Source organism: Hemitrygon akajei, chromosome 25, assembly GCF_048418815.1.
Source record: "Hemitrygon akajei chromosome 25, sHemAka1.3, whole genome shotgun sequence".
NCBI lineage: Eukaryota > Metazoa > Chordata > Chondrichthyes > Myliobatiformes > Dasyatidae > Hemitrygon > Hemitrygon akajei.
Genome location: NC_133148.1, coordinates 56,297,715 through 56,322,210, shown reverse-complemented (window position 1 = coordinate 56,322,210; position 24,496 = coordinate 56,297,715). Strand labels below are relative to the sequence as shown.

General features: G+C 39.8%; 1 gene segment (V, D, J or C); it reads right to left on the bottom strand.

The window, feature by feature from the left end:
* Positions 1-10,643: 10,643 nt before the first annotated feature.
* Positions 10,644-23,818, bottom strand: LOC140716310 (Ig heavy chain C region, membrane-bound form-like). The segment is given in 9 exon segments: positions 10,644-10,844; positions 10,984-11,111; positions 13,305-13,634; positions 14,485-14,793; positions 15,024-15,329; positions 17,530-17,844; positions 22,123-22,186; positions 23,254-23,561; positions 23,716-23,818. Coding segments are annotated over 9 exon segments (1,815 nt in total).
* Positions 23,819-24,496: the final 678 nt, after the last annotated feature.

Below are 24,496 nucleotides of genomic sequence, written 5' to 3'. Positions count from 1 at the left end.
GTGTGTGTGTGTGTGTGTGTGTGTGTGTGTGTTTTAAAGACAGCATAAATCGGATCAAATAGCGGGAGCAAGTATGAAACCTGTGCTGTGGTCTTAATTTTCTAAGTATCTCCTGACCATAGCATTGCTGGAAGTGTGGTGTTAGTTATGGCCTTTTCCAATGTTATGCTTCATTCGGGGCTGGGGGTTCTAGAGCAGGCTCAATGGTTAATGCTTGCTTCAGAACTGTAATCGCCCGGGTGTGCTCTGATTTCCATTCCAAAGCCACGTTATTTTTATCAGTAATTTCATTACAGGAGCTGTCCTAGCGTGAATAGAAATAAATATGATCACTGCCGTATCCACTTGATAAAAAGTACTAAACTATTCACTTTGCGCCCTCATCATATTTTGGGGTATAAACAGAGGGATTTCTATTTCGGATTTGCATCTACCGTTTATTAATTTTAACAACTGAGCACAGTCAGGTCTGAAAGCTATCGCGCAATTCAAAAATCCTAGAGTATTTGGACATTGCTCCATATTCCTGCTTCTTTATGAGCACGATTACAATAGCTACCAACATTTCCTTACAGAAGTGTAGGAAACCTGGAAGTCAAACATTGTTTAGTACTAGATGTGGTGTCTTCGTACTTGTTGAGATCTCTATGCTTTGGACCACCGCTAACTGATGGTATTGGGAATTCTGATCTCAAAGATCTAAAGGCAATCGAGGAATTTAACACCTATTGAATTAAAGAAACCTGTGGTATACTAACTGAAGGGAGATAATGACGTATCTACACAATCTTCAAAAGCTAGTATACTTTCCTCATTTTCTTCAGTTATGATGTATTTTGCTCCCAGTGCCCACTATTGGATCAATGCGTCCTCTCTTTACCATACAGAAAATGCTTCAGTCTAACAAATTAGTTAAAAGCACAGTTTTTATTTTCAGTCATAGACGCTTCAATGCAAAGAGCATGTGAAACTGCATTTAAAACTCACAGAGGATTTATATAATGTCACAGCTCTATTTCTACCTTTAATATTTTTCCCCTTTTTAAGTTTCTTTTGAAGACCCTGACCTGGAGTTGCAGGCAGGCTTCGGTTCCTTTGCGGGAGTGGGACTCGTTCTCGAGGATACACGACCTGCCGCTATTGGACGTGCGAAAGGTATGGCCTGAGAATCTTGATCGTGTTCAGAAGCCTAAGATTACTTTAGTCACAGTGTGGTAAATCTGAAAATTGCTGCCACAAGCGGCTGTGGATGCAGAATCATTGATTGTACGTAAGGCAGAGATAGAAAGGTTCTTGATCACCAGGGCATCAAAAGTGTGAAAGCAGGGTTGGGGCATCATGGGATGAAGTGGATGAGACTTAATTGAATTGTGGAGCAGACTCGATGTGCCGAATGGATACTTCTAGTCCTAAATCTTATGGCCTTATGATCTAAGATACATGGGCTCTGAAGACGGGCGAATTAAGAGCCGGTGTTACGGCAGGAGGCTCGTTGTCGTCGGGGTGGTCGGAAAATCTTTCGCTGTGGGACCGACGACCCGGGGTTTTAGCAATCTTCGGACACAGATTTCGAAAAAAAATAGTCGATGCGGCCTTTTAAAATCGCAAACCAGCGGGTTTTGGTTATGTCTCCCGCTCGCTGTCAAAATTGAAGAAACCTAACTTTCCCTTGCCAGGGAGAGACAACCTGTGGGTTGTCGAAATTCCGATGAAATGCAAAGGCTTTGTAATAACTTCGGTCTGCGTCTTTGGTATTGCTTAGCACACGCTTTGGCTTGGCGATAATACCGTTGGGCGTGTGTATTTTGCTGCTAGGGGAGCGGAGATTTCTTCTCTCTGCCGTTTACACAGGGGAGTGGTGAGCTGGGGAATTTGGGTTTCTCAAGGTTAGCTGTCGTTCATTCTTGACTTTATTTTGTGGATGTTTACGAAGGAAAATCATTTCAGGAGGTATATTTTATAGATTTTTCTGACACTTAATTTGACCTATGAACCATTGAATATCTTCAACTATGACATATTTCGAAATTTTAAAAAAAATCTACAACACGAACAATTTTCAATATTTATTTCTTCAGCAACTTCTACAGTGCACGACGTACAACCGTGTGGAAGTCAGCCTGTGAAAACAGCGAGAAGAGTTTAAAAGGAATACATGTTTATACAACGGGCGTCGGAGGAGTGGACGTCGGATTCGATCAGGCAGAGTCGAAAAACTTTAGCTCAACGGGGCTTCGACGATAAAGGGTCAAGGCCATGCAGCTTATCTGTGTAAATGCTTACAGGACGTATGTGTGTGAGGCCGCTTTTCTGTGCTCGGTGTCAGACGTTGGAGGTCCGAGAGACACCCAGCCTCTCAAACGACCACATCTGCACCAACGGCGTCGATCTGCAGCTCCTCAGGAACCGCGCTAGGGAACCGGAGATGCAGCCCCCGGACCTTTTCCAGTCAATGAAAGTGAGGAGCTGACATTGAAGAGTTATAGCAGGGAGTCATTCCGGGTCCAGAACAGACAGCTAAGTGGGTATCAGTCAGGACAGGGAAGGACAGGAGTCAGATGCACCACTGTAGCTGTAACCCTTGACAATAAATTTTCTGCATGAGTACTGTTGGGGGGGGGGGGACTACCTGTGAGACGCAACAATGGTCCCGCCAGTGGCAAAGAGTTAGCTCTGAGGCTCAAAAAGTTAGGAAAAAGACGAGGATGGAGGCAATGTCAGGGGACGGTATATTTAGGGCTTCAGACAGGCGATTTTGTGGACGAAGGGGGAAAAAAACGCTGTTGGTAGTTTGCCATTCAGGTGGCATAAACTTCCACTTATCATAGTGAAAAATAACCAGCACTCTATCGGCTAGTGTAAGCATCCCGAAGTGACACAAGGGACTCTATTCTCCAACCCCTTCTGTTAGTTGTTTAGTTGGTACCCGATTTGGTACTTGATGTGCATCTAGTTGGAATAAAGTCGCAGCAACAATGCTAAGCAAACAATTGGTGTCTGCAGCACAGTTCTATCTGTTCAATTAGATATGAGGTCAAGGATGTTAGTTATCAAATTTGTGGTAAGCTGAACACATTTTCAGCTGAAGACACTGTACCTGATTTTCGAATTTTACTACTTCAAGGTATTGTTCCACTGATACGTAACCTGAGCCCACGTATTCTGGTATTTCTGTCTTCTCTTAATTTATGAGAGCCTCAAACACACACCATCTTAGCTGTCTCCCAAGAAGGTAAGTAAATAATGTTGTAGTTGACCACCTTTCAAGCACTATTTCTTTTCGCAAATTAAAAAAAAAATCCTGAGTATGTCCGCATTATTGCACCAAAGTAATAAATTTTCCCTTAACCATAATCGTACCTCATTTGTGCGACGCTGACACTCACTTATTTCCTTAGGGTCTGGTGAAGTTTTATTTAATAGGGTTATTGACATACCGACATTTCTTGAAGGTTTAAAAAACCCTGCCCGGGCCTTTGCCCTGACGGAACCTATGACCTGTGTCGTATACTGCATTTCCCATTCTGCTCTCCCCATGTACTATATCCTCCCGCGAACAATTCTTATTAATACGAGTACACTTCGAGGAGCGCTTGCTGTGGCTAGCGCAATTGACATAGCTCTGGGATACCCATTCAGTGTGAACATGCGTATGATCCCACAGAACTTTGTTCTTACCACGGCCATCATCATCTGAAGGCTCCTGAATAACTGGGACAAGAAGGTGAATGACGATTCTGCCCTCTGCATAACTAAACAATGACACCTCTATAATTTTATTACATAGAAATTAGAATTTTGTACCCTGTGAAATACTTTTGGCTTAATCGACGCTAATCAAAAAATCTAACCAAGACCATAGTCCTTCGAGTTTTCTGTTTCTCCGACGTAAGTCTCCATTATCCGTGACTGTTGAGAGAATGGAATTTTGTATCACCGATTGTTCTTCATATAATGCAACCGTTCTTGACAAGTTCGTCCGCCGTAACAGTTATGAACCAAAGCCACCCAACGCCCCAGTCATGACTATTAACATCACAAGAAAATACATTATACACTAAATGTCGAATAAAATCTGCACCGAACACGGATAATATCTGTTTTACATCGAGTTTCAATCTTGCCTTACTTTACGTTCATACATTAGGTCAGTTTTTTTTTATTTCTAACACATCCAATATAGGCTCACAATAGACTTTGGATTCAAGCCGCCCATATATTGTCATCCGAATTTGTTTCAGGATAGGGGAGGCGGTCTCAATCTATTCATGCTCGTTTTCTATTCTCGGACTGAGAATGTTGAAATTATCCTCCTTGGTCAGTTCTGTTCACATCACAGCTGCTGAAACCCAAATATTTCAAATCATAATTCTCATGAACATTAAATGTCAAATTTCCAAAACTGCAACCATCTTATACATCAATTGATACTTGGAGATTATCATAGTACTCCTGCTTCCATTCCACCAACTTCAGTTGCTTGATGTGATGCCATTCAATTTTATCCTGCGAAATCATTATCCCCTGTATTCATTTACTTGGTATGTGCATAACGTCATTCCATCCTGCATTAAAATCGAGATGATGCATGCTAATCATCGCCCTTTGTCCTGGACGTATTTCTATGCGACTACATTTTGATTCAAACTAAGCCTTCGTTTGTTGTTGTTTCTTTTTTTCTGATTGATAGGCCGGCATATATTTGTCCTCCTTCACTATCTCTACCAACTGCGGTGCCCGATTTTCTGACAAATTCCCATTTGTCTCAGGTTCTGACAAATTTAACGATTACAATTCCACCAGTTCACTGACGTCTCTCCATTCATGAGGTTATAATGGGTGTAATCCATCGATGACACCTTTGATATTCCTCATAATCATCAAAGGCAAAGCTACCGTCCATGCTCTTCCATGCTTTAGCTGCATATTAGGCATTATGTATTTTTCTCGGTCTGTTCACTATTTGTACAACTCCACAAGACTGATACCTATTCGGTATATAAACGTTCTGCTTAATGCCAAAAGTGTCTTGAGCTCTAGAATTATTTGGGCTAAAGAATGTATGCCCTGAGCAGACTTTATACACCAAGGTAATCCCGCAAGTAAACTCTGTTTCCAACAACAACAAGCTTGTCATTTTTGTTTCTTTTTTTCGGTTACTTTGGCCGTGTTCGTCCTCAGGCTGAACAGCTTCCGCCTTTCTTGACTGGATGAGAACGGTACGCCATCAAGCATCTGCGAATTGTTTCAGAGGCTTTACAATAGTCCGGTATTTTCAAGGGCTCGTGTCTCTGCATTTATCTCAGTATTATTTTATGCCCAGATCAATCTATTATTGACTGGATGTTCTCTTTTGCCCCTGCTTTTAAGCAAGCAATTCACTTCCTTTATTCCTCTTTTGGTGCCGTAGCTCCCCAGATTACGAATAGATCATGTGTGTCGTCTGATTTCATCGCCCTCTAGGATCACAATCTTCACTTCATGCAGGGCTACTCCAACCTTACATTGTACAGTCATGTGAATTCATGCATACCTGACCGTGCTCCGTCAATTAATTGTTTGGATACGTTACCTTTCTTCTACTCCCCTGCGAAATGCATAATCTTAATGTGTTGTTAATTCTGTCGCCCTATAATCCCAATTTGCGACTGTCATTTATGTCAGTTTAAAAGACCCTGTTTCGCAAATTCTACTGCCTTCCTATTCTCCTCATGCTACAATTATGAGTTCGCTTTTGTTTTTATGACCACTCTGCTACTCAAATATGTACCGCAGCAGTGCAGATGATCGGAAGTGCGTCCATCAGATAAAACAAACGTTCTTGCTTCCCTCAGACGTAAATGTTCTGTAAGGTTATGACAAACGTGCAGTACATAGTATCAGAGTGCGTGACTTATCCAGGCGGAAAGTATTATCGGTGGCAAACCACATTCTGTGAAATCAATGAAGGAGGTGTGTGTGTGTGTGTGTGTGTGTGTGTGTGTGTGTGTGTGTGTGTGTGTGTGTGTGTGTGTGTGTGTGTGTGTGTGTGTGTGTGTGTGTGTGTGTGTGTGTGTGTGTGTGTGTGTGTGTGTGTGTGTGTGTGAGTTTTACATACAATATACCTCAGATCAAACAACCTGAGCAAGTATGAAACCTGTACTGTGGTCTTAATTTTCTATGTATCTCCTGACCATAGCATTGCTGAAAGTGTTGTGTTCGTTATGGCATTCTCCAATGGAATGCTTCATTCGGGGCTGGGGATTTTAGAGCAAGCTCAAGGTTTAATGCTTGCTTCAGAGCTGTACTTGCCTGGGTGTGCTCTGATTTCCATTCCAAAGCCTCGTTAATTTTATCAGTAATCTCATTACAGGAGCTGTACTTGCGTGAATAGAAATAAATATGATCACGGCTGTATCCGCATGATAAAAAGTAATAAACTTTTCACTTTGTACCCTCATGATATTTTGTGGGTACAAACAGAGGAATTTTTATTTCGGATATGCATCTACCGTTTATTAGTTTTAACAACTGAGCACAGTCAGGTCTGAAAGAAATCATGCAATTCAAAAAAAATACTCATGAATGTTGTAAGCCTTGCATAACCGATGGTTTGGCCTGAGAATCTCGATCGTGTTCGGAAGCCTAAGATTTCTTTAGTCACAGGGTGGTAAATCTGTGAAATTTGCTGCCACAAGCGGCTGGTGATGCAGACTCATTGTATGTACTTCAGGCAGAGAGAGAAAGGTTCTTGTTCACTAGGGCAGGAAAGTTTGAAAGCAGGGTGTGGGCATCACCGGATGAAGTGGATCAACCCATAATTGAAATATGGTGCAGACTCGATTTGCCGAATGGATACTTCTACTCCTAAATCTTATGGTCGTATGATCTGAGATATCGGGGCTCTGTTTCAATACTTATTTCTTCAGCAGCTTCTACAGTGCACGACGTACAAACGTGTGGAAGTCAGCCAGTGAGAAAAGCGAGAAGAGTTTAAAAGGAATACATGTTTATACAACGGCCGTCGGGGGAGTGGACGTCGGATACGATCAGGCAGAGTCGAAAAACTTTAGCTCAACGGGGCTTCGACGATAAAGGGTCAAGGCGATGCAGCTTATCTGTGTAAATGCTTACAGGACGTATGTGTGTGAGGCCGCTTTTCTGTGCTCGGTGTCAGACGTTGGAGGTCCTAGAGACACCCACTCTCCCAAACGATCAAATCTGCACAAGGGGTGTCGAGCTACAGCTCCTTAGCGACCGCGTTAGGGAACCGGAGATGCAGCCCCCTGAACCTTCTTTGATCAATGAAAGTGAGGACAGCGAAGGTGTAGTAATAACATGGCTGTCGTGGTGGGAATATCTAATTTCCCAAATATTAATTGGCATTCCGTAGAGCAAGTGGTTCAGAATGGATGGAATTTGTTAGGAGTGCTCAGTAGGGTTTCCTGACACAATATGTACATAAGCCTACAAGAGGAGACTTTATATTTGATGTGGTTTTCGGAAATGAGACTGCTCCGGGGTTAGGTCTCTCAGTGGAAGACCAATTTGGAGATAGTGATCACAACTCTATATCCATTACCATAGCACTGTAGAGGAACAGGGACAGTCAAGTTACGGAAGCATTTTAGTGCAGTAACGGGAAATATGAGATTATCAGGCAGGAACTTGGAAGACAAAATTGGAAACAGATGTTTTCAGGGAAACGTTCAGGGAATATAATCTGCGGCAAATGTTCTGGGGATATTTCCGTGTGCTGTTGCATAAGTACGTTTCAATGAGACAGGAAAACGATCGTAGGATACGGGGACAGTGGTGTACAAAGGGTTATCGTAAATCTAGTCAAGAAGGAAAGAAGATCTTAAGAAAGTAAAAAAAAAATAGGTAATCATAGAGATATAGAAGATTATAAGGCAAGCTGGAATGAGCTTAAGAATGCGATAAGGAGAGCCGGAAGGAGCCATGAGAAGTCCATTGCGAACAGGATTAAGGGAAACTCCAAGGCATTCTGCAAGTATGTGAAGAGCAAGCGGATAAAATGTGAGCTAATAGGACTAATCATGTGTGAAAGTGGAAAAGTGTGTAGGGAAGCGCGGAAGATAGCAGAGTTATTTAATTAATTCTTTGCTTCACTATTCTATACGGGAAAAGGATCTTCATGCTTGGAGGGATAACTTGCAGCGGATTGAAAAGCTTGAACATGTACATATTAAGGAAGAGGATGTGCTGGAGTTTTTGAAATGCATCAAGCTGAAAGTCACAGGGAACGGATGGAATGTAACCCAGGCTACAATGGGAAACGAACGAGGAGATCGCTGAGATTCCGGCGATGAACTTTGAATCATCAATGAGGACGATAGAAGTTCCGGAGGACTGGAGGATTGCGCACGCTGTTCCCTTATTCAAGAAAGTGAGTAGACGTAGCCCCAGAATTTATAGACCAGTGCTCTGATTTCAGTGGTTGTATGTTGATGGAGAATAACCTGAAAACAGGATTTTGACATCTGGGGAGGCGTAATATAATTAGGAATAGTCAAAATGGTCAAAGAGAGGTCAATGCCTTACGAACTTGATTGAAGTTTTTGAGGATGTTACTAAACACATTGATGAAGGAAGAGCCGGAGATGTAGTGTACGTGGATTTCCACAAGGCATTTGATAAGGTACCCATAAAAGGCTTATTGAGACTACAAAGAGGCATGGGATCCAAGAGGACATTGCTTTGTGGAAACGGAACTGGCTTGCCACAGATGGCTAAGAGTGGTTATAGATCGTTCATATTCTGCATGGGGGTCGGTGTATATTGCTGTGCGTGAGGTATCAGTTCTGGGACCACTAATCGACGTGATTTTTTTGTGACCTGAATTAAAAAGTGGAGGAATGTGTTAGTTAAATTGCTGAACTGACAAATGTTAGGGGTGTTGTGGAAGTTGTGTAGGGTTGTCAGATATTACAAGGACACATTGATAGGATGTGAAACTGGGCTGAGCAGTGGCAAATGGAGCTCAACACAAAGAAGTGTGAGCTGGTTCATTTAGGTTGGACAAACATTATGGCAGAATATAGCATTAATGGCAAGTCTCTTGGCAGTGTTGAGGATCAGACGAAACTTGTGCTCCGAGTACCTAGGAGACTCAAAGCTGCTACGTAATCTGACTCCCTGATTAATAACGCTTACGGTGCTTTCGACTTCATTAACCATAGGGCTGAGTTTATGAGCCGAGAGGGAATGTTGCAGCTGTATAGGAACCTGGTCAGACCCCACTTTGGGTACGGTGCTCAGTTCTGATCGCCTCATTACAGGAAGGCTGTAGAAACGTCAGAAATGTTGCAGTGGAGTATTACAAGAATGTTGCCTGGATTGGGCTGCATGCCTTATAAGAATAGGTGAGTGAACTCCGACTTTTCTCATTGGAGCGACGGAGGATGACAGGTGAACTGACAGAGGTTAACAAGATAATGAGATATATTGATTGCGTGGATCGTCAAACGCGTTTCCCATGGCAGAAATGGCTTAAACTAGAGGTCACAGGTATGCGGTGTTTGTAAATAGGTACAACGAGATGTCATGGGGCGTTTTGTTCCGCAGAGAGTGGTGATTGCGTTGAATGGGCTTCCGGCTGCGGTGGTGGAGCTGGAAATAATAGACGTTTAAGAGGCCCCCAGATAGGTACATGAAGCCGAAAAAAATACAACGCTCTGGGAAAGTTTAGGTACTTATTATGTAAGGATAGGTTCTGCACAGCTTTGTGGGTCGGAGGGCCTGTATGCGTTGTAGGTTTTCTATGTTTCTGTTCCTTCATGATTCTAGTACATAAATGATAAAGTAGATTGAAAAAAAAAAGAGAATTTTCGAAAACAGAACAGATTTACAAGGATGTTGCCTGGATTAGGGAGCATGTCTTATGAGAGTAGGTTGAGTGAATGGGTTGCTCTCTTCCAGTTCCCGACTTTTGCGCACAACGGTATATTTAATATCCCTTCACTGCTTTCGACAACATAAACATTTCTGGTCATACATTCAGATCCACAAATCTGAATCCCTAGACACTGAACCAAATAGTCAGCAATGCATTTACCTGTGTTATAATTATATACTTAGCATTAACGGGGAAAGTCACAAACTTCAGTTAAGAGAATACTACCCACGATATCCTGTGCTTACTTCCTTTCCTCATTAACTGCATTCTCATTTCAGAACAACATGTGTTATCCAATTTATGCCGTTTCTGCTCATGCATACCATGTTGTCAGTTTGATCCCATACCCCTCAAGATTGCAGTGTCGTCAACCCAATATATACCATACGTCAAGAACTGAGAGCAATATACCCCATACGGGAGCTGCGTAACTGTTCATCGAGTCGGTTCCCAGAACCAATGAATTGTGATTTGCTGTTGGACCTCTTTCCTCTCGCATCTCCACGTAGCTGCACAGCCGGAGTTTTGTCAAGGACCTGACTACTATGGTAATCCTATATATTTCTGAAAGTTAAGATGACATGTCTAGAACGAATTGTGATTATTCAGTGTTGTTGTACTATGGCGAAAGGAACTGAGCAATCCAAGATGCTGTCTCTGGAAATTATTTATTTTGATTTTGTTGCCAGGAAACAGGAAGAGTGCAGTTGTTAAAGAAACCGAACATGTGGCATCATTCATGGAAACAATCGACTTGTGTCTGCATGTTACAAAGCTTTAATTAATAAATGTCAAGTTGCAGTGATGAACATTACAGCTTTAAAACAGAAATTCACTCCATATCTTTGCTGGCTTCAAAAGGTGGTACATTCTTTCATGTTAACTTAAAAGTGAATAGTTCCGTAAGAAGAATCCACTGCTTCCTACTTTCAAGGTATCACTTCACCTGTGAAAATAAGAGTAATAGAGAATAGACAAATTCAGTAATGTGCTGAGATTAGAGACCACGGAAGATGTTAACGTCCTCAGCATTTGGTCATCATCTCCAAATGCAGGGAAAGATAAGTGAAAAAAAATGTTATCACCTTCACTAAAGTTAGCGCAGCGCTGTAGGAAATGCTCAGGAAGAACAAGATGATGAATGTGGAAGAAGTTGTCCATAAGTTGTCTGTGTCTTCTCCATAGCCTTCAATACCGATATCTTCTGCAAAAACTAACGGAAGCAGAAATGACATACATTCACGCGGTTGTCCACTGCATGGTCTCATTTCTTTCTCATTTTGCTTATTTTAACACGATATGGTTGTATTTACATCATTAATTTCCCATGAAATTTCAATATCTATGTAATTGTTATCGATAATCGCTGACAGCATTTATAAGTTAATATCTGAGTTGCGCGAGTTGCTAAATTTATAAATTTCTTGTTCTTGAGCATTCCTATTTGTATAACATTGTGTGTAAAAGTTAACTCTGTTTATTTCTGACCTATATTTAAAAAAATATATAATGTTCTTGTGCGCAGCAGATCATTTGCTTGTTACGTTTGATAATATTAGTTTTCAAAATTCACAGCTCAGAGAGAAATCGTTGACACAATTTGATGGACAGAAATTGAGAAGGAAATAAGGCTGACAAAACATTTTGATTTAAAATAGATATTAGAGTGAATTGGTAAAATAGTGCGACTGGCTTAATGCATTTTCTCTATACAAGTTAGTAGGATTTCCTGTATACTATCACATGTTTATGTACCTGCTGTAAGACTCATTCCAAAATCCATCTGTCGGGAACCTTGTTGAAGCATTTTTACTGTAGGCTTATGTGAATATTGCTTTTTCATAGAGAATATGATTCTATATTTATTCTCAAAACCTGTCTCTGTACGGGAGCACGTGCAACAGACTGGTGTCCTTGTGCACAAGTTTCCGAACATTACGCCAAAGCAATAGAGGCTCCAGCTTATCAATTTATGAAGTTCCTCTCAAATTTATATTTTGATTTGCAACAGATGCGGTAATTTTGGTTATGTGTATGTTATAATTTGCAGCATACTGACATGCTTATCTGTTGTATTAATGAAGGTTTAAAGTAGAATATCTGAATTTCGGGAGAAGTAATTCTGATGGAAATTTAAACATGTTTATGTATATGTTTCAACTAATGTTTATATGCTTGCATTGTACTGAAGTTTCATGCACGGACGTGTAATAAAAGGGAATAACGAAATAATGAATGATATAAATTATGTAGATATATTTTTTCTCCTACAATTCCGGGAAAGTCATGTTCAAAGAAAAGTGTTCTATCAGACTAGTCTAATCTGTGAAAGCTGATATTATATTGACTGGGTTGATAATTGATTGTTACCCTACATCCTTACTTAAGTTTCATAACTTTTGCCTCCACAGAACAACTAACATGATGATACAGAGGAGTACATTTACTGAAGAGAAAATTATATACACAAGCTTGAGTTTCCTCCCAGAAGGGTTCCCTAGATATTTTTTTCTCAATTATTGGCCCAATTTCTTTAATTTATATGTGGTTGCTATATATTCAAGAACACGAATTGACCGTGCTTTCTCTGCTCCAGACTCACCTCGGAAAGTAGTATATTCACTTTCACGCACACTTTACGAATACAATATTCCCCCAGTTTATTGATAAATCTATATTTATGTGTTTGTTACTGACTGCGTCTACGTTCAGGGGTATTTGAGTGATGTGCCAGGTGTATATTGTTGACCTGCTGTTCAAACCACATTTCTCGAACTGCCATGTTGTGCATATATTTCAGATGTTGCAAAGAGCATTTTAAGAGACTTTAGCATCAGGAACATGGTGACCCCTTCAGTGCAATCTTTATTATCAGGCCAGGATAATGATTTATTTGATAACGGCAAAATAAATGCATTTTAGTGCATGCATAGAAAACTCGTCACCGTATGGTGCAAAAATATGTTCTGCTCTCGGGTGCAAAATGTGTTACACATTTATCCAAGGACTGATTTTCACTGCAAAGCACAACGACAGACACTGCTCTACGGTTGTGAATAAAGCGGACGCAAAAAGAGCGGAAATAGATAGTTCCAGTACTCTGGAACCGACTCTGGAAACATTTTGTTCTAACGTCTCTTGTAATCCTCTGTTGACGCAGCAATGCATTGTCTTATAACACTTGGTGTATAGGGGTCCACGTAAAAAAAAATACTCGAAACCCTCTAAGGTCTTATTTTTTTTAAGCTTCGGACACCATTAAGAGCTCTTGTGGACAGTGCCAAATTTGCTGGAAAAATATTTATTGATACTTATTTAAACATGTAATGAAAACGATAAAATTATCATTGACAATAATCGACAGTATCCATCAGTACAAGGGATATGTTGACAAAACTGGGTTTACCACTGGACCGATTAACGGTTCTTACGATGGTCTTCATCGGGAGGGTTTCATGTGCGACAATACAGGAGAAAGAAGCACCTCGCAACCACTGTTCCGAACGAACAGACAACAAGCTGTACATGAAGAATGAATTGTTGCCGTTCTCTGCCGCAACTGCAGTATTCGTGTAGTTGCGTGAATCCACCCGCGTGTCATCGACCGCCCAAGTGACGAAAATCCTGCGAGGCGAGAACCCTCTTACTAAGCAGGTTAGGATGACGGAGTTCTCTGTGGACTCTTCACTTGTTGACGGAAGAAGGACAGAGACGGAAGGTTTCTGAGGATGCACAGCTGCGTAAAAACGGGGAAAACAATTAATATACCGGGAAGTAATGAGATGAAAAGATGATAGTTTAGAATGGAAGAAACGGTGAATCGGCAGAAATACTAAAGTACAGCGTTTCCCTTCTGTAACCGAGCTTGTACTTGGGGTAAGAATAAGCTGTCGTGGAGGACAACATCCCTTTTCTGTAAACGGTACAAGGTTCTTTAAGTACCCGAGGCGCATTACAAGAGAATTTGGCCCCTCCGATTAATGTTAATCTTTATACCATCTGGTTCTTTGCTGACAGTTTAACAGTATACTTAGATATCATTCTTAATTTTAGGACAGGGGAATCATTCTGCTACCCTGACACATGAATTAAACTTTAACAATTCCTCGAAGTGCCACGGAACATATTCGGAAAGGGTAAAATTGAGTTAAACTTTCATTGGAAGAATGTTCCAGCGACATGATTATGGATAAGCTAAGTACTGTTAACTTGCACAGATAATGAAAGAGGGAGGTATTGTACAAAAGGAATTTGGACATTCCTGGAGTGATAAGGTAAACAAAGTGGATATCTGCTATTTCGTTCTGATCTATCTCTGGTATCTATTACATCTTCAATGAATTCCGACTGAGTAGGATGAAAGAGTATCTCATATTCCGACGATGGTTTCAGCAGATGATTCAGTGTATATAATGAGGGATAAGAAAGCAAAATGGTTTACCGAGACGCAGCAGCCGGGAGATTTTTCGCTGATATTGGCAACCTGCTGATTGGTCTTCACCGGTTGTTATGATTAACCTCAGTGGAAAAAGTGCAAGATTGCCGCCCCCACAAAATAGTGTCATACATTACCAATCCCAGCTTACCTTCTTCCCTGCGGATGTATGCTCTTTTTGGGGTCGGCATTTCTTCGTGGCTCACCACGCATTCGAATACTTCCCCACTCCACCAAGATTGTGTCGAAATATTTAGGTTGCTGATCACGCTATGGGGGGAATTTCCTGGCTGGTAGGCAATCTCTGATTTCAGCTCATTCTTTCCTTGCATCCATGACACTTGGACACCGTATGGCGCATTAGTGATGAAGCATGTTAAGGTGAGGCTCGCCTCTAGTAAGACCTGCTCCACTGGTGGTTCTTGAATTGTTACTTGTATTGTATCGCATGGATATATATCTATGGAAAATTAACATCAGTTAAGTACCCACAAATGAATCGGAAGTATGAAATTAATCTTCTGAGTTTGAAAAAGTGCATGAACATTTCCGATCACTCCGACTCTGGACAGTTCTCTCGAACAGAATAATATGCTGTTCCGTGTTTATCCTAAAGTAAATAATTGCTAACATTGGACTGAGGTTGACACTCACAGTGACATGTGGACTTTTCTCTGATACGTCTCTTACCTGGATTATTGCTGATATTTCTACTTTGCATGTCGTTTTTGTGCGTAACCTGGCAGGTATAGACAACGCCTTCGAACCATTCCGTCGCCGGGAATGTCATTTGGCTTGTCGCTGAGAAGTTCCCATTCGCCTCACAGTCAGCGGAGGTGACTACGCCGGAATGCACTGGCTGGCCATTTTTCAGCCAGTCCACGGAGATTCCTGCCGGTCGGAAGTTCATGATAGAACAAACTGCGGTCCCTTTTCTGTTCCTCCTAATATCATCAAGGGGGTTCACGGAGATAAAGACGGTTGGATGAATAACATCTAGATTTTGAACAAAATAAATGTATTTTTAAATTGGTTTCTATATGGCAAGAAGCCATTGATGAAGAAATCCGTTAATCATCGAGGATTGCACAACACAAGCAAGAAAATAATTTAGTTGAATTATCCTGTCTTCCGACGGAATATCTGCGCATGTCTCACCATATTCTAGTAATTAGCCGTAGTACAAATAGGTATTTAGCTGGGGAGAATTGAATGCATTTTCCATATAACGCGTTTTCCCGTCTCTGTGATTGTGGGTCTCCTTCTAAGGCCCTAAAAGTGGACGCTTACAATGCTTAATTAAGTAAATTGTTCAACATTTCAGTTAGCTTTGGAGATAATCTCCTGTCCCTCCAGGTAAACGCGTGGCTGCAGAAGGGCAGGATTGGATGAGATGCAGTTATGTGGAGGACAGAAATCTTTGATTGGGAAGATTGGCCTGTAGAAATGTGTAGAGTTTAAACAGAAGTCGGAAAGAGGGGTCGTTGGTTTGTTAGAGCTGTTGGGTAGGTTTAACTAATGTTCGCTAGGGCTGGCAGACATATACTGTAAAGAAACCATGAGGAAAGATAGTCTGTTGAATGGATTGAAACGTAATGTTTTCTCATGGAAAGTATGATATAATCAGATCATGCATCAGTTCTTGGAAATGAGAAGAAGTTGGAATTTCTGAAAGTAATATGTCCAAAGGGAGACGGAAGGAGTTAAAAGAGGTTGTGGAGTAGCAATGGAGATGAGGGTTTTTATCACAGCTGTGTCTCGGCTGAGGCCATGGACTGACCGTTTACTGAGACATTATGAGTGAAATGTACAACAGATATCATGTAATCACGCTATTAGATGTATTCTATTAACCCCACCCAGAATGCAACAGAAGCACATGTGTCAGGAATTGAGGCAGATACGCTGGAGGGCTATAAAGGAGAGGTGTATAATATTTTTACCAGAGTAACCGTGGAAGATGTAGCTACAACTTTGGCGGTGGCCGTTTTGCGCTCACTGGTCACAGGCGTTTTACCAGGTGACTGCAAGCCAGAGAATATTATTTTGATAATGAATTTTGATAGAGATCTGTACAAACATTGCCTGTAGTTTTATATGACGTGGGGAATGATGTCCATGAGAATGTTTTTTTTTTAGAAAAGACGGCAGAAGTGGCTTGTGATTGTTTTCTACTGTTCAGTTACTTTATAAGAGCAGGGACCCCATCTATTATCAGTACTCTTCAAAGGTTGTCAATCTGGCTTCAGTGGACTCATAATCAGGACGTGCGATCCGCAAGTTGCTCATATGTCTATCAGTAACTGCTCACACTGTTTCAATTAACACTGATTGTAGAGCTAAACTGATGCTACATCTTTCTCAATTATGGCATATATGCAGGCGGAGTGAACTGACGCCTTATATCTGCTTTGGTCGAGATATTTTTCCAACCTACATTGCGTAAAGTGAGAGGTAAGAAGGGAAATGACTGAAGCAGAACTTTTGAACGCCTTGGAAATTGTGGAGACAGATATTTTGGAATAATTTGTAATGCTCGCGGTTCAATTGAAAGTTTGACAGCGATAATGGATGAATCGGTAAGATTGATATTGATATGGTTGAAATCCTCGGTGCAATAGATAGGCCTATTCTGCGCTGTAATTGTCTCCCTGTTATATTCTGTGTCCTTTTGAAATGTCAGTAATAAGATTTATAGATGTTCACTTGGTTTTGAACACTGTGCGGAGAACAAACAAAAAAACATATTTAAAGTGTTTCAAATTCACGAAGCGTTTCCCGATTTCTAGCACAGTTCTTATTACATTAGAGAGGAAAAAAAAGAATAACGACTTGCTCAGACATCCTGTGTTGCTCCAATAAGTTTGTTCTGAGAACGAACTCACAGTTAAATGACTGTCTTTACAGTGGAAGTTAAAACAACTATGCGTTATGTAAGTAGAGAGCTATGATACTGACAAATGAAGATCAAATGTATGCTACCCATATTAATACATCTTTGGAAATAGGATCAACATGTGCGTTACAGAATAATATGCGGTGGTCCAAAGGCACCCTGCAGAACGAATGTGGCTTGGAGAATAGGACCTCCAGAAGAAGTTAATGCATTTTCACTGCATTTAAAACATATCTTGTCTTATTTTTGAACCTTCCATTCTCTAAAAGACTTTTACCCAAAGTTTATCCCAACACTGACCAGGAAGAGGCGTTTCAGGCGGTATTCGAATTTTCCGGAGTGTATTATTATACTGAACGACACAATAGATGGCGCTGCTCCCCGTTGGTGTCTCTCTGACAGTTATCTCGCTGCTGCGTGTATATGTTCCATTCTTGTTCAACACAGCCGGATAGGTATTCGTTCCTGTTGTGATGTTCGCTTCATCATTTTCCCAGTAGACGTTAATACCCATCGGGGAGTAATCCGTTGCCAAGCAGCCGAAGGTGACTTTTTCATCGGCACTGGATTGTTCACAGGAAAGGAGAGGGTAGAGTGTGGGCTTCGAGTCTTCCGCTGAAAGAACATGATCACATAAATAAAATAAACGTTTTATTTTTGGCATGTCCGATACTCGAAGAAACAGAACGTATTGTTCTCGGGGGGCGGGGGGGGGGGGTGGGAAGTATATTTCTATTTGCTGACACCACCATAATCATATACTAATCACAGGGAAATACAAATAGCATGCACTTACCTTCATGTGCATGCCACAAATATCTACTCAAAGCATTCTCTGGTGAACACGATAGGATATCACCACGTGTCAGAACCAAGTAACTGTCACATGGATATGCCCGAGCTCTCGTCATCATGGAAATAAAACACCTTTTCACTACATTTGTTTTTGCTCTTCCTACACTGATTCTGTGGATACCAGCTATTACGATACAGTAAACAGATCAGATAACGGGCATAACGATACCTATACCTTCAATTTTGGCGAAGAGAATCGGGGATTCTGACATTTTAGAGATTTGTGCTATTAGTGTCAGTCAGCAATTTGAAAGTTAGAGTTTATTTCGAAAAAAAGGTCGGAAATTAATTGGAGAACACCAGCTTGAGTGGCGACGATTTTGCCTTCACTGTAATTCCGTGTGTGATCGGTAAAACTCTCTCTCTCTCTTTCTCTCTCTCCCTCTCTGTCTATATATATGTGTGTGTGTGAAATATTCAAAATAGACACTATGATCCAATAGTAATTTCTGCCGTGACGTAGAACACCAAGCTGTGTTGATTATACGAATATTTTAAAAACATGCAGGCAAAAAAAAACGTCGCTAAGTGCTACAGTGCTTTTCCACGCAATTCAGCGTAGCATTAATCTAGAATGACCTTTGTCTCAATTAGTTAACTTTAAGGACATTCTCCAAACATGGATATTTCACTCAGTGCTATCCTATGCATCATTTTACTGAAAGGATTCGTAGTATTCACGAAATTCGCTTATTTATATCATCAGAGCCTTCCAAACATATATATTTTAGGAACGGTCAGATGAGACTACTCAGGGAAATGTTGCTAAACGTTTCCTAGTTAATCCTGATTTTATACATACATATATACAGACATACAGGATGCAAAGATTGCATCTGTGAGATTTAAACGAACAATCTCGCAATAGTATGTAACAGATAACTATAAAGATCGCATACTTTCTCGGAAAGCATGCTACTCAGGTAAATCGATTAGCAAATGTTCGCAATATCAATTTTTACGGGGCACGACAGTAGTCTATGCCAGAGATACACGTTTTTTTTTTTATCGGCGGACTGGCTCCACTCGTCTCGAAGTCCAGTGAAGATGTCACTACAACTCCGGTCAGCACAGTCACACTATATTAGAATAACTCAGATATTCGTACTGATGTCAATGACGAAATTTCGTTTTGTCTGTTTGAATTGTAATGGTTTACGAATACTCATCAAATTGTAATAGGAAACGCAAATACATGAGCGACATTTAAGAAAGTATTAGATACCCACTTAGATAGAGAAATATTTTTAGTGCAAAACAGCAGGGTAGGTTCATTGGAGATCAGGAGAAAAAATCTGCACATTTGTGTGGGCCCAATGGCCTGCACTGTGCTGCAGTGTTCAATTTCCCCAGTCTTATACATTTGAAATTTTTGATGTAAAACAAGACTTTAGGGTTTCGTTGAAAGACCCTTCAGTCATAACTCCAATCAAAGTATTGTCAAGTTGAAATAACAAACTGCTTGTCCCTCCGTTCATGTTGCATGATCCACATATTTACAGTAATATATGACATTTCATTTAATCTTAGACATTTATTTCCTGCACTTTTAAATTATCATACTTAATTTAATATTCTAAATTTCAATATTTATTTCAACGAAATGTGGATGACTTACTGTGTAGAGGCACTTGTACATATATATATATATATATATATATATATATATATAACAAATACAAACTCGATTGCTCTGCTCCAAAAGAAAGCCATACGAATTGTGAATAAGGTAAGTTGTTATGAGTAAACCAATCCACTATTTATTCAAATAAATACTTTAAAATTCAGATATTGAGTAGATTTTAAAATAATACAATCTATGTATGAAACAAAAAAAAAGGACAGTTACCACAAAGTATCCAAAGATTGTTCAAAACGAGAGAAAATCAACCTGATTTGAGAGGAACAGGTATATTTCAGGGAAAAAAGGATAAGAACAAATGTTAAAAAATAGTATTTTATTTCAGTCAGTGGGGTGAATCTATGGAACAGTTGTAGTCAGAATTTAAAAGCATGCACCATACTTAACAAGTTTAAAAGAAATATTAAAAAAAATGAACAACCACAAAATACATGATTTAAAATGAATGGGAGCAACATAAATAAATGATACTGGGAATTGGATATTGTATTAAAAGATTATGATTTATTTTGTTTTGATGTGATGATTGACGTCACATATGATTTGGTATCAGTAAGTGGGGTAGGCGTAATAAGCTGTAGCTTCTGCCTGCAAAATTTCCATCTGTTATAAACATTTTTATTATTTAACTTTGTTTTATCAAATCATCATTATGAAATCATTGTTGAAAATATTTTTTTAATATATCCTCTGAGCAAATAACACATTAATTCTGCTTCTGCGGTAATCTAATGTTACAATGTATAAAGTAGAAATGCTTGCTTCTTCTCTAATCGAAAGATCAAAACCAGTAATAGAATCCACTATACTATTCGCATTTATTAAACAATGCCACTCCTGCCCAGAACTTAAAATAAAACCCTTCGAAACAATTTCACTGCAATGACCTTGAGAGGTTTATTTATTCATATCACTGATTTGTCTGCAGTTTATAAATTATTACAGTGGCCCACAATATCACCATAAGTATTTGAATTCATGGATTGTATTTAACTGATAATGCCGCATTGGCATTCCTATGATACTGGTTAAAGTCTCCACCACAGGATTTGAAATTATTAGTAAAGATATTCCTAGTTTGTGGTTGATGAAAATCCGTTTCTTTTCCTATTTGACTCACTTAATATATGCTGGTGTTTGGATCAATGGGTGGCAATACGATTAAGCCGTACAACTTATGTTTTTCAAACCGAAGCTGTTATTTAACTACAATTTGCTGTAATTATTTTGACTTCAAGTACAAGAAATAGATCAATGCAAATTAACTACATCTGATGAAAACAAAAAAAAAAATGACATAGATATCTTTCGGCTTAATCAATAAGATCACATGAAAATAAGTTATATCAGATATTTCAGATCATTTGGGCCACAGCTTCTGCATTGCCTAACGACTGTGGTCTCTTAAGCCCATTTTTCTACCTCCTCATAACCCCCTGTTCCACTACTCCTCCGGGGGCGTTCACAACCCAATATAACAACTAATTCCGCAGATTCAATTATTCATATCGAAAGAAACGCCATCTTATTCGTGATGTTGTGGTCTATTGTCTAATTTCAAATCTAATGACGCGACTTTTTAACTATCGGATCCCAGGCTTTCCTGAATGCGGAAAAAATGCTCTGCACATCGACTTTACGCTGGCCTTTGCAAAAAAAGAGATGTCTAATAGCTTAAAAGACTCAAGTCAGTGAGAAGAAAGTGAATACGCATTCCCTGAGATAATGCTAAATATCAGACAATACTTGAATTATTATTCCATGGATCGCTTCATAAATATCAAGATTATGTTCTACTCTGATATCACTTCTAGTTGCAACACCGCAATATGGATTTAGATGGATGCATGCAGTGTCGAGTCTGTGATGCTTGAACTGCTGCAGATCTGCAGAGCTGCAGAGCTTTCTCTCTGAAAGCCATATTGGGAGCTGGTTCACTAGTCGATAATCTAATTCTACTAATGAATGCATACATTCACAAAGGACGTTGCGTTATACTCTCATTCGTGTTCTGTTTCATTCTACGCAGATAGAAGCAACAGACTGAAATGGAAAATCTTCCATTGTACAGGATAGACATGTATAACTGAGGTTAATCGAAGCTGCAATTCCAAACTATCTGAGAGCATCGGGGTGTTGTAAAGGAGACAGGTCATTATCTAATTGAGCAAATGAATACTAAATCAAGAATACTTTTTGTATCAACGTGTCTAAAGTAAGCTGAAATCCATAATATCCTTGCGGCATTATCACAAATTATTTATCAAAGCGATATTCAGCGCGCGTTCAATTAAAGCCAAAATAATCAGAGGAAAGATTAATCAAAATCAGAACATAAATATGAAATTATAATTCCATAAAGCAGTTTTTTGAACAAAAATATTTTTGCTACTTACCGGCTGTCACCGTCAACATGGTGCCTCCTCCCCAGTAACCTATATTATCACAGTGATATATTGCCTGTGTTGCATCACACAATTACAGGCTCTGCAAATGGCATGCAAAAAAATCGACAATTGTGAATATACTCATAATTTTTTTAAGAAAGCTATTACTGATTATTCGAAAACATGAGTGCGTTAAAGGATGCGTTATTTTTCCGATATAAGATAACGAAATACTATATATCAGGCATGCTGCCAAAACATCATGAGACTTCTTCACAGATAAATGTCGAATATGTCTAAGCTGGTTCATTCCGACTAATTACAGTTTTGTGCATAACTAGAAAGAGTGGATCAAGAATTATATCGAAACAGTAAATGAAAGAAGAAAAGAAACTACTAAAGGACATAATTAGCGATCATAAAGTTTTTGTATTGCAGGCACACACTGTGCCATCCATAGGCACAGTGACACAAGCCCTGACAAATAATCAGCAGCTTGTCCGCTAATGTTGTCCTTTCGCATTCCATCCATAGATGACTTGGCTTTCATGGAACATCACGACATTTTTCTTTTAATTTTGTTGTTTTTTTTACCGATATTTATAAATGCCCACAAAGATTTATTTCAATGTCCATTCAGCATCCGCTCTTGCTGTGCTGGTATGGTCAACAATCAGTAGACTAACTGTCTAGGTTTTTGTACGGGAAATTGCACTGTTTACAGCACAGTGTGCCACTATATACACACAGTGAGACAGACCGTACAAAAAATCTGCAGACACTAACACGCACAATTTCTACTTGAAATATGCTTTGAATCTATTTTAAGTTAACCAACAGTATACAAAGAAGATTGAATTTTAATGAAATTACTTCTTTTTCTCTCCCTGTGCCGTTCACATTGAACCAAACAAAGTGTTCTACTCCACAATTATGAACAGCTGATGTCACAGTGGAGAAACAGGAATAAAATTTTATGTTATGTGTGATACTTCGAAAAAGATCATTGAAGAACATTTGCGCTCATTTCATGTCCTGTCATTGTTGCAAATAAAATATTTACTCACTGTTAGATTATGATAGAAAATATGATTTTTCAACCCACCGTTATTGTACAGCCTAGACTCTTGTTCGCCGCACTGTGTCGCTCGCACAGTAATAGACAGCGGTATCGTCCGTTTGTAGCCGGCTCACATCAACGATGAACATATTTTTTGGTGAGTCTTTGGACGGAGTGAATCTGTCCTGGATGCCCGGAGCGAAATACTTGCTTGAAGAACTGTAGTATGCAAGGAGCCATTCCAGCCCCTGTCCAGGGACCTGACGAACTAAGTGCATCCAGTAGCTACTGAGATCAAACCCGCTGGTTTTACATGTGAGCCTCACGGATTCTCCGGGTCTGGCAGTCTCCGCTGGGGGCTGAATCAACACGACATCGGAATGGACACCTGTAAGTTAAATACAGAAAAGAAACGTGACGATTATATTGATACAGTGACTCTTGTCTTTGCAGTTTATAGGGTAAACCGCTAGAGATTGAACGCAATGGAAAATTGACTGGATCTGAGACAGTGAGAGAAGTATCCAACCCAAATTACGCACGGGATAATAAAGCCAGAAACACGCCGACTGAAGCCAGCGATATCATCCTGCTGACGAATTCAACCGGAGCTACTCTGCACAGTAGTTGATGGCATCCGACTGCGGGGACTTTGAACTATGGAGCGATGGCTGACATTTAAGCAACCAAATACATGGGCGCGATAGTGGGCGGAGCCTATAGGATCAAAGTTATATTTGCTTAAGCGACGTTTCATCACCAACAAAACAACCAGCTTGAGTCATACTTTCAAAGTTGGTAGCAATTAGAATAAACGCAATGACTACATGTAGCATAGAACCGCCTCCTGCCACCCGATTCACGACTATATTGATCATCATCCCACTTGTTGATATAACTATCAATGTTCCAGATAATGAATATAACGTTTTTGAGTAAGATCAATCCCGTGTGATTTTGAAGTTCAGAACATTTCTCAGTAAGTTCGAGCTATTGATGCTGTAAGTCATCTTGAGTAAGATAAACATAAATGTCCGAAGTTTGTGATAGAGGGATGGCAAATTTATTGATTACATTTACCAGGCGTGGAAAATGAAATAAATTCAAGCTCATTGCAACAGTTATTCTTTGTTGTTATTTTCTCTTCTTCAGTTATTTGTTAACAACATTGCTCAAATCAGCAAATACTTCATACCCGACTGTGTGGCAGTTTAGATTTACTTAAAATTACATTAAATTAGGTAACATATAGATCATATCAATATTGCTTTATTTGCACAGCAATGCATTTGCAAATGTATATATTGGTTCATACCTCCCACA